The following is a 10,506-nucleotide window of genomic DNA, read 5'->3' as shown; positions in this document are numbered from 1 at the left end:
TGATGATCGAGTAATTCACGCCTCAAGAAAAGATCACTAGGAGTTCTTGGTGAAATGGCAGGGATGTGATGCAGAGGAGAATACTTGGGAGAGGGGAACAAACCTCAAAGCCTACAAGAGCCTGATTGATGATTACCTTGCAAGGAAGGCGCCGAGGACGTCGCCAACTCAGGTGGGGGAGAATGTCATGGGCGGCTTTCCAGCCATGCCCCATGATCCCTTGGACGCGCCCCGTGGCGTCCTGGCCAGCCTCCCAACGCCCGTCGCCACGGTCGGCCCCGTGGTCTCGGCAGCTCCAAGTGACAAGCGCGCATGTGCCTCTGTCGCCCCACCGATAGCCATCGCCAGCGCCCAGCCACAGGCAAAAGCCAACAGCGCCGCGCGCGCAGACAATGCCGCGCACGCAGACCCTGATGCTAAAGACAAAGTTGCTGCCAACGGACTTGCTGCTGCTTTGTAGAAGACTAAGTCCTTTTTATTGTAAATATAGAGTAGTTTTGCTGCATTTTCTTTAAATGTGATTTTCCAGCTTTCATAGGTCTAGTCATGTAACTTTGGTTTATTTTTTTAAGCATTATTAAGGGGGACCAAGCAATCAAAACTTTCAAGCAAGCAAACAATTCTCTGTACTGGTGTCTCTCCCCGCCGACACCGTCTTGTTTTCTGTAATAGCTTTCATTCAATGCAATCAAGCTTTCTTTCATTCTCAATTCTCTTTTCTGCTCTCTTTCAATTGCTCGTGACATTGGTTTTCCCGTACGGCACTGACAATCTAGTCTAGCGTACGGAGGGGACCTCAGTTGGCGGACAACAACCGTACTGACATCGGTTGCTTAGCCTTACGTCGCCCTTCCAAGGAACTTCAGGAAGGCGCCGCGTAACAGGTCACATGCGGAGTGATTGTACACGTGTTTCAATTGTACATACACGTACTCAGATAAATTTATGTACAATCAGGTAGCGAGTGAGTACTGGTATTTCCTATAAAAAAGCATTAGGACTCTTGAGTGACAGTCATCAAAGCCAAGTGGAGCTTCTTCTTCTTCTTCTTCTTCTCTCTTTCTAGTAAGTACAACTCTTTGCTGCAAATACAAAAAATTCCGATGGCGATGAGACGTGTGGCTTCTACAGCAGCTCGTGCTTTTGCTTCCTCTTCACCATCACCGTCCTCCTTAGTTTTTACTAGAGAACTTCAGGTAAATCCATTTCTCCTCAATCAGTTCTGGGACTGTTTTTTGCTTTTGTTTGTTTGATATGACCTAGTTTTTCCCCCCTTGTTAGAATTTGGCACGGATCATATCCGATTCCTCGGGAATCAAGTGAACGGGGACTAGAAAATTTACAGTCTATAACCCTAAAGTTTGGAACAGAGAAAAGAAAGGGAAATGAACAGCAGAAAAGAGTTTGGGGGGGGGGGGGGGAAGAAGCACACACAGACACACAAAAAAAGCATAATTTTTTTATTTTTCAGTTTTTGATTCGGGTAGAATTTAACGACGCTCTACCAATTGGATGCCTGCCATGTACTCCCCCTTCCCTCATACCAAATGAAATTGCTCTGCTGCTGGATGGCAGAGAGTTAATAGCTTTTCATTAATGTGTCCTTTTTACAGCTGTTACGTGCCAAATAAATTTTGTATTTGGTTTACTATAGTGTTGATTTTTTTATGATAGGTTGCTTTTCCTTAACGGAAAATCTAACGCCGGCAGACCACAACAGTTATTTCCGATCTTTACACGTGATGCTTGTTTACTTGAATTTTCACGTGCAATTTCTGGTCTTTTTATATCAAGTAGGTCCAGAGTAACAACGTTTCACGGGTCTCAAGGACAATGGTAGCAGGGTGCATGCACTAGGCACTCGTGTCATCAATTTTCCAATATATTATTACTCATTCAGTTTTAATTCATGTAACATTTTTTTTCTTCCACTTTCAAACTCATGTGAACTGGTATTTTTCGTATAGTTTTTGAATATCTAAATTTAACTCTAAAATATTGAGTCGATCTAATCTAATTTATCTTTGAAGATTAGTCAAATTGACTCTCGAAAAGTGTCACATAAATTGAAACGGGAGAGTACTTTGTTTGTACTAGTTCCGATTTGGAAAATATTTTCTCGGTACAATAATTTCAGCTGGCTGGGAACAAATAAGATCTAAGTGATATTTCTTATTTAATGAAGTGACAAAGGTGTATTAACTGATTTCCCATGTCTAGTTTGTTTATTAAACTAGAGTACTTTATTTTGTTCTCCCTATATTTCAGGAAAATGGCTCTCATAATTGCCTAATTTATGTGAAGATCATGAAAACTCCTATTAATTGTTAGCTTGAAGGAAATAATCAAAGCAAGTATACCGAATGTTGCTTATTTTGCTTAGTCTTTCATGGATTTATCAAACATAATAGGCCTTTTCAAGCTTTTAATTGCCTTGAGGTGAGCTTGAATTAGCATCATCCCCTAGTCTATCTCTTGCAAACTGGTGCATCTACAAGTTTTTAGGAGTCAAATATAAGTTTAACACATATCAGCTTGCTATATGACCGTAAAAATTTCATGTTTGTCTGTCCACTCACTTTTTCTCTCTTCATTATTTTACAGGCTTCCCCTGGTAGCAAAAAGATTGTTGGTGTTTTCTATAAAGCAAACGAATATGCTGAAATGAACCCCAACTTTGTGGGCTGTGCCGAAAATGCCTTGGGGATACGCGAATGGTTAGAATCTAAAGGTCATCAGTACATAGTCACTCCTGACAAAGAAGGACCAGATTGTGGTTAGTTATTGCTCATCTGTAATCTCATATGTTCTATCCTAACCTTTACTCCATTGATGCCTACACATTTGTAAAGATAATTCATTGGCCCTTCATTCTTGTACGACTATAATCTTACATAATTCTCTCTGTATGGATTTTGGGAGCATGAATCCAGCTGAAAAGGAGGAGTTCTTTTAATTGAAAACATGCATATATGTGCTTAATTTCTAAATAAACGGCTCATGTGAGGAGAATTGAATGGTCATATCAGGAGCATTTATTTAGATAAAGAGCAAAGCAAGTAGAAAATACTTGCTTTATTAGTGCTGGTCCTTTGTTGCAACTTGCAAGTGAATTATGATGTAAAATTTGGACACTGTGAGGTAGTTCCTTACAGGAAGGAAAAAAGGAGTGTTTTCCCATGATATACCTGTGTGCATTTGCAAAACGTCTATACATCAAGAGTTTAGTTGTAGTTTGATAAGACTACGGGTAAATTTTGTGATTTAGACAAGAATTTATCAAAGTTGCAGAGGCTTGTTTAGTAGAGTGCACATATGGATGCTTTTCACTTTCACATAATAGTAAACATTTTCTGGTGGATGAAATGCTTAGTATAAATGCTTGATTGATATCATTTATCATGAGAATGGTGCAAGTCTGATACACAAACCGCTGTGTCTTTCTTTTTTACTTCTGAATCCTTGACTATGCTCTATAACTGTTATTTAAAATGACTTTTTGGTCAAAAGAAAGAAATTTCTCCTGGGCTAAAGTTTTTGTGTCTGTCCATCTATAATATTTTTTTTTGTTCCATGACTTCCTCTCTGCAGAGCTTGAGAAACACATTCCTGATCTCCACGTGTTGATTACTACTCCTTTTCATCCTGCCTATGTCACGGCTGAAAGGATCAAGAAGGCGAAAAATTTACAACTTCTGCTGACAGCTGGAATTGGATCAGATCATGTTGATCTGAAAGCTGCTGCTGCCGCAGGGTTGACAGTAGCAGAGGTCACCAGGAGCAATGTTGTCTCAGTTGCGGAAGATGAACTGATGCGAATCTTAATTCTTGTCCGAAATTTCCTGCCTGGACATCATCAGGTTATTAATGGGGAGTGGAATGTTGCTGGCATTGCGTACAGAGCTTATGATTTGGAAGGCAAGACTGTTGGAACCGTGGGTGCAGGACGCATTGGTAGACTTTTACTTCAACGATTGAAGCCATTTAACTGTAATCTACTTTACCATGATCGTGTTAAGATGGATTCGGAGCTAGAGAATCAAATCGGGGCAAAGTTTGAGGAAGATCTTGATAAGATGCTTTCAAAATGTGACATAGTGGTCGTCAATACGCCTCTTACAGAGAAAACAAAGTAAGGTTTCTGTTCTATTTATTGCTTGGGCAAGTTATCTTTCACCTTTTGGCTTGATGCACAAAACATTTGATATTCTTTCTATATGAACTACTGCCACGAGTTATATTTTCTTTTTGTTTTTCCTTTAATTTTCTCTTTGGAGTTTTGTCAGCATGTTAGAAGTCAGTAGGATGATAGATGTTCTCGCCCACTTGCGTTGCCAGAAAAATATGATTGCCATTGGAGTATTTTTAAGATTCTCGGAGATGATGATGTTGTTTTTTCCCGTGCTGATTCAGTCTTCTCATGTCACTAAGGTCATGGTTTATTTCCATGCGCTATATGTCAAATTCCTCAAAATTTTTACTATGTGATGCAGAGGGATGTTTGACAAGGAAAGAATTGCAAAAATGAAGAAGGGAGTTCTAATTGTAAACAATGCTCGAGGAGCAATCATGGACACTCAAGCAGTTGTTGATGCTTGTAATAGTGGTCATATTGCAGGTATTTTTAATATCACCTGAACACATAATCAAAGAGATGAGCCCGCAACATTAATATTAAATGACACATCATTCACACATCAAATCATAGATCTTTTCCTTCAATTTCAAAATTTTCTTGCTTATTTCTTTTCTTTCTCCCTAACAAAACTGTTTTTCCTGTTGCTCAATGGAATAATTTGAACTTAATCTGACATTGAAACTCGAAATAGTTAGAAATCTTGTTGAATTGTGGAATCCTTGGTAGAATAATCATTATATTGACTGCCTTCTTTTGGTTATTTTCCCCCAAATTTAGGATACAGTGGAGATGTTTGGTACCCACAACCAGCTCCCAAGGACCATCCGTGGCGCTACATGCCAAACCAAGCTATGACCCCCCACATTTCAGGGACTACCATTGATGCACAGGTTTGTAAATACTCTGTTTTCTCCAATTTCTTTAGGCTTTGCCTATTCTCTGCTTTGACGACATTAAAATTGAAAACTGAGAAAAGCTTGTGATGGGAAATTTTGTAGTTGCGGTATGCTGCTGGGACGAAGGATATGCTGGACAGGTACTTCAAGGGCGAGGATTTCCCAGCACAAAATTACATTGTCAAGGATGGGGAACTGGCTCCTCAGTATCGCTAAATCACTTATGTACCTTAGGGTTGTGGTCTAGGCTTCTCTGTCAAATAAACTGGCAAGCCCCGTCTGTAATAAGCTGATAAAATCGGCTACTTATCATCCTTTAGAACATTTGTAGTGCAGTTTCTCCATTTGGCTCTAGCGTCACATTTGTGATGTAAACATGTCCCCTTTTGTTTTGGAGGTCTATGTATAATCCTTCATTATCGTTCTTGAGTAATCCTATTATGATGGAAATGTTCTTGCTATGGTGGCTGTACTTGTGTTCTGGGCAATTTGTGCTCGGGAATTCCTCTGATGTATATCCTTTTTGTTAGATATGCCTCATCTATTATTAAGCATCTTCATGGTGTAGTAGCGAATGACGATCTTAATTTTCTATGAGATCATTTAATAATTGTGGTTGTGGGGGGAAGAAATGTGATCTATGGACCAATTAACCCCCAAGAAGACCATATCCAAAATTATCATAGGCGCATATTGGAATGTGGTATATTTATAGTTAAGTTTTTGTCTGTAAATATCAATCATACTATAGGGTACTTCACAGTGATTATTTTTCTCAGAAGTATGACTGGAATAGGGGACATTCCCTCCAAGTTCCAGTATGTAGAGAAAAGAAAAAGTTTCAAGCTCTTGAATCTTTTAACGAGTAATCGTTTGAACACTTGTTCAGCTTACTCTAGTATATAGCAAGTAATAGATCATTCATGTATACAAAATTGGAGCTACTGTATATATTGAAAGTAGAAAAGGTAAACTGATCACAAAAGAAAGAGAGCAGGGAGCATAAACATGCACAGTTAAATTAGTTAACAGCATTGTGTGAAGAAGATGCATCATTCATGTGATTTCGTATACTGAAAATATGTGGGATAATCTTCCTCTTGATGCTAGCACCAGTACCTAAATTTACTTTGAGATGATAACAAGTTTCATGCCTCACTGATTCAGACTGTTTTGCTTAAGAAATTCAAGGTCTTTCATTTGCAGCTGAACTGCTTCTTTTGATAATTGCTTGGGCTCTGTATATTTGATTTCTTCAGTTCCATCGGCTACTCTCTTTGCCTTCTCTTTGACAATGCTTTCTACCTTTTGCTGCCCGACTGTAGGAAAGACAGCACTAAGCATGGTACTAAGTAGTTTTTCATCTTCTTCTTCAATCAGATCCCTTCCAAAGCAACATACATATATAGCTTCCAGAGCTTTCTCAGCTCGAATTTCCATGGGGATTTTAGGGGTAGGAGCTCCCAATTTTGCCCGCTTCTGCAAAAGTAATGGAACATCTTAGAAAACATGGGCTTACTTTATCTAAGCTTTTTTATATAGTAGTATGTTTTAAGTGTATCGGTATAACAGTAGTCCACTAACGAGAGCCCAAACATAAGTGTGATATATGATTATTGAACTGTGCACATTATGTGCTTGGTGGATCTAGCGAATCGGTGATTATAGGCTCAAATCTGCTGAAGCTCGTAATGGGAGGACCCGTCATATTTTTTTGTTTGCTGTTAGCCGTTAGGTTAGTTCTCTAACCTTTATATAAACACGCTCTCTGTCTCCTTGAATATAATGCCGTTTTTAAAGATAAATGAGTGTGATAAATGTTCCATTGACTCAACCATCTTGAGGAAGAGATATAGGAAGGAAAACCTGATCCTACATTAATCTTTACACGTGCGCCAACTTTCTCACTAATTTACATGTATTTTGTGTTCTATTATCTTGTTCGATCTAGGGGGTTATCATATCTAATTGCTAACACATGTATCATGTTAAAGTTACTATAGGCTCTGTAATATCAAGTTACTTGGCACACTGCTGCTAATAGGCCTCTCAATAAGAGTTAGGCAGAGTTATGCTGCTTGAATCCCCAATAATACTGTCGGGTGTGTGTCGGGTCCTCCAAAAGTTATGGAGTTTTGGAAGATCTAACACGAATATGACAGCACTTTTGGAGAATTCAAGCAACATAAAAGCAGAGTCCACATCAAAAGAAGGAAACAGAAACAAAAAGTTGGAGTACGCTTCGACGACAGTACCTAAGGAGGAATTATGCGATACATTTTAGTATTTTACTGATGAGCGTTGAAAGTCAAAGTATAGTGCAACGTAAATGAAAAGAAGCTAAAAAATCCGTTGGCAAATGAAATCTTGCTGACCTCTCTTGCTTCATTCATCAATGCGATGAAGTTTTGCTCTTCAAATTCAATATCATTTGCTAAACTAAGCCTTGCTACACCCTCCAAAATCTCCTCAGATTTGAGTAAACCAGCTCCCACTGCAGCTAACCAACAGCATAGTAGCACATACAGAGGATCCCCTGTCTATCAATGACGCAAAGAAAATCAAGGTCAATTTTTCACTTGAGACCTTTCATATTATGCATAATCATCATTTTTTTGCACAGGCTAGAAACTAGAAAAAGACTTGAACAATTTCATTGTACTTTTATACGGCAATGTTTGACTAGACACAATGTTTTATAAAGAAACACACTTTTGGTGTTGGAAATAAACCCCCTACAGAAATAATATTCACGGTAATAACAACGTAGTACCGAGATACGGTAATTAACAGGAATAAAAAAGAACAAGGACACAAAGATTTTTAACGTGGAAAACCCTTCTGAATAAGGAGAAAAAAACCACGGGCCCGAGAGGAGCAAAATAATTCACTATAATGAGTAATTTTACACCCGTAGTCCTGAGTAAAATACTCCAGGGACCACTATACAGTCAAAAGAAATAACATTCTTTTAAAATTCCCACCTTACTACAATATCGCTCACACTCTCTATTTTTCCTATACAGTCTATTTCTCACAATGCCTGAGAAATACTCTCTGCAACTATTATGTTATTTCTCTTTCTGTGTGATGTAAAATGAGAAGCAGATAACTTCCTTTTATAGGAAAAATGGCCTACTTCCTCAACCAATCAGAATGAAGTATTGGTTGAAAATTTGCATTTTTCTGACGCCCACCAATTTGGCAACTTGGACTTGTTCATTGTTGGGATGGACCCTACAATCTCCCCGTTCAGACTCATTCACATGAAGGAGGTAACGCCAGATTTTTAGCTTGAGTGCATGCCGACAAGTTCTTTGCACAATTCAAACTTGTCTCTTGGTACAGGGGGTTTGTTCCCAACCCTCGGCTTTCATGGTTTCCGGCTTTGCCTCTTTACCATCTAGTGCAATGTGTAACCCTTGTTGGATGAGTAGGTCCTTCATCCTTCTTTTTCATATGGAGAAACCGTCATTACCGTTGAATCTTGTTACTTCATATTTTACTCCTTACATTTGTTTTTGTCACAAAGTAAAATATACCGTAAATAATATTTTTGTGAATGAGCAGAATCTGTACTCTGATACTAGTTGTTGGGAATAAAACCCCTTGTGACAAGAGACAAGTTCGAATTATACAAAGAACTTGTTGGCATGCACTCAAGCTAAAAGTCCGGTGTTACCTCATTCATGTGAATGGGTCTGGAGAGGGAGATTGTAGGGTCCATCCCTATAATGAAAAAGTCCAAGTTGCCAAATTGGACTTGGTTTCCAAATTGGTGGGCGTCAGGAAAAAATTGCAATGCACATTTTCAACCAATACTTCTTTCTGATTGGTTGAAGAAGTAGGCCATTTCTTCTATAAAAGGAAGCTATTTGCTTCTCATTTTACATCAGAAAGAGAAGCAACACAATAGTTGCAGAGAATATTTCTCAGGCATTGTGAGAAATAGACTGTGTAGAGAAAAATAGAGAGCGAGCGATATTGTAGTGATGTGAGAATATCAAAAAAGAGGTTATTTCTTTTGAGTGTTGTAGTGGTCTTTGGAGTATTTTACTCGGACCTACAAAGTGTAAAATTACTTGTTATAATGATATCAGTTGCTCCTCTCGGGGCCGTGGTTTTTCCCTTATTCAAAAGGGTTTTCCACGTAAAATTTTGGTGTCGTTATCACTCTTTTATTCTTGTTAATTACCGTATCTCGGTGTTACATTATTATTCTGCTTTTATTACCGTGAATATTATTTTTGTTTATTCCGAACATTTGGTACATATCAATAATACTCTTAAAATTTGTGGTGTTAAATATGTCATAACAATTCAATTCCATGACTATAAGAATATGTCACTAAAGGAGAAATAAGAAGTTTAAATTAGAAGTAAATTAGGACCTGAATTCTATAAAAAGTACTATCTCTGTCTTAATTTGTGCACTTCTCCTATGAGTCAATTTGAATTTTTTCAGTTGCTATATCAAATTAGATTAGTTCTTGTTAAAGATCAAAATTTAGATGTTCAATACAAAAAGTAATATAAGTTGCAGGCCGAATTCAATTAGTAACAAGAAATGCTAATAATTGATAGGTAAGCGAAGACACTTGATTGCAAGTATAAAATAAATTACCTTGCCACGTCGATCTCGAAATTCATAAAAAGCTCTGGAATCAGTAATAGAACACTTGTTACCGACCCGTCTCCTGAACTCAGCAAAATCAATGATATCGCCACCAACACCGCCTTCCTCATTCACAATTCTGGCTATGAGACCAACAACAGGGAGTGAACCAACGACCTTATTAACGAAACTGGAAACAGGATTTGTTGTCTCGTCCATATAAGCCTTGACGACCAAGACGGCGCTGCCATTGGAGGAGTTGTAAGCTGCTTTATTATTCCTTGAGCAGGGAAATCTATAGAAGCGTCGAAAGTAAAGAAGAGAAGGAGAGATGGGTTTGAAAAAGAGGGAGGAACTCGAAGAAAAATCGAGGTTCGTTTGAAGAGAGGAAACAACCACCATTTCTCTGGTGTGTTACATGTGGTGGAGGTGGACGTTCAATCTTTGTATTGATATTGGCCTTCCCATTTATCTTTTGGGAATCTGACTCTGAGGCTTCATTATCTTTTGTCATTTCGTAATAGTAATATTCTTATGTCATTTTTGCAAATTTAATAATGTATTTTTATTTGAATAGTTGAATATGATTTTTTCTTTATTAACTTTATCATTTAAATATAGTTTTCTTTATTGTATAAGTAAACTTAAATGAAAAGTACAAATTTTATTTAATCAAACATGAATTGGATTCTTTTTCCAAACACATGTTATTTGATTGAGAGAGTAGTCTCTTAGCTCAAAAATTAAAACGAATTAAATGAGATTCTTTATTAGAAAGAATAAATGTTGAGCATGTCCCAATTCCTTTTCACGCGTTACAAGTTCAAAACGAGAGATAGAAAGACGTTCATTTCATT

At 37.9% G+C, this 10,506-nt stretch overlaps 2 protein-coding genes across 2 annotated transcripts; one reads left to right on the top strand and one right to left on the bottom strand.

Moving 5' to 3' along the window:
• The first annotated feature begins 975 nt into the window (after positions 1–975).
• On the top strand, positions 976–5,495 carry LOC104114210 (formate dehydrogenase, mitochondrial). Its single transcript, XM_009624599.4, has 6 exons — positions 976–1,196; positions 2,605–2,776; positions 3,592–4,132; positions 4,494–4,618; positions 4,916–5,028; positions 5,137–5,495. Exons 1-6 carry the CDS (start codon positions 1,104–1,106, stop codon positions 5,248–5,250), a joined length of 1,158 nt encoding a protein of 385 aa, XP_009622894.1. The 5' UTR covers positions 976–1,103; the 3' UTR covers positions 5,251–5,495.
• Positions 5,496–5,960: 465 nt separating this feature from the next.
• LOC104114203 (photosystem I assembly factor PSA3, chloroplastic) lies at positions 5,961–10,143 on the bottom strand. The gene is made up of 3 exons (XM_009624588.4): positions 9,659–10,143; positions 7,410–7,574; positions 5,961–6,513 (listed from the first exon to the last, which is right to left on the bottom strand). Exons 1-3 carry the CDS (start codon positions 10,049–10,051, stop codon positions 6,190–6,192), a joined length of 882 nt encoding a protein of 293 aa, XP_009622883.1. The 5' UTR covers positions 10,052–10,143; the 3' UTR covers positions 5,961–6,189.
• Positions 10,144–10,506: the final 363 nt, after the last annotated feature.

This window comes from Nicotiana tomentosiformis, chromosome 2 (assembly GCF_000390325.3).
Source record: "Nicotiana tomentosiformis chromosome 2, ASM39032v3, whole genome shotgun sequence".
Taxonomy (NCBI): domain Eukaryota; kingdom Viridiplantae; phylum Streptophyta; class Magnoliopsida; order Solanales; family Solanaceae; genus Nicotiana; species Nicotiana tomentosiformis.
This window is presented reverse-complemented; position numbering and strand designations above follow the sequence as displayed.

Bases quoted from the DNA above. Each gene is read 5' to 3' on its own strand.
- LOC104114210 (XM_009624599.4), top strand. From the start codon at position 1,104: ATGGCGATGAGACGTGTGGCTTCTACAGCAGCTCGTGCTTTTGCTTCC. The intron at 4,619-4,915 runs GTATTTTTAATA...CCCCAAATTTAG, and splicing joins TAATAGTGGTCATATTGCAG to GATACAGTGGAGATGTTTGG. The intron at 5,029-5,136 runs GTTTGTAAATAC...GAAATTTTGTAG, and splicing joins GGACTACCATTGATGCACAG to TTGCGGTATGCTGCTGGGAC.
- LOC104114203 (XM_009624588.4), bottom strand. From the start codon at position 10,051: ATGGTGGTTGTTTCCTCTCTTCAAACGAACCTCGATTTTTCTTCGAGT. The intron at 7,575-9,658 runs GTAATTTATTTT...CGTCATTGATAG, and splicing joins TTCGAGATCGACGTGGCAAG to ACAGGGGATCCTCTGTATGT. The intron at 6,514-7,409 runs GTCAGCAAGATT...TTACTTTTGCAG, and splicing joins TGATGAATGAAGCAAGAGAG to AAGCGGGCAAAATTGGGAGC.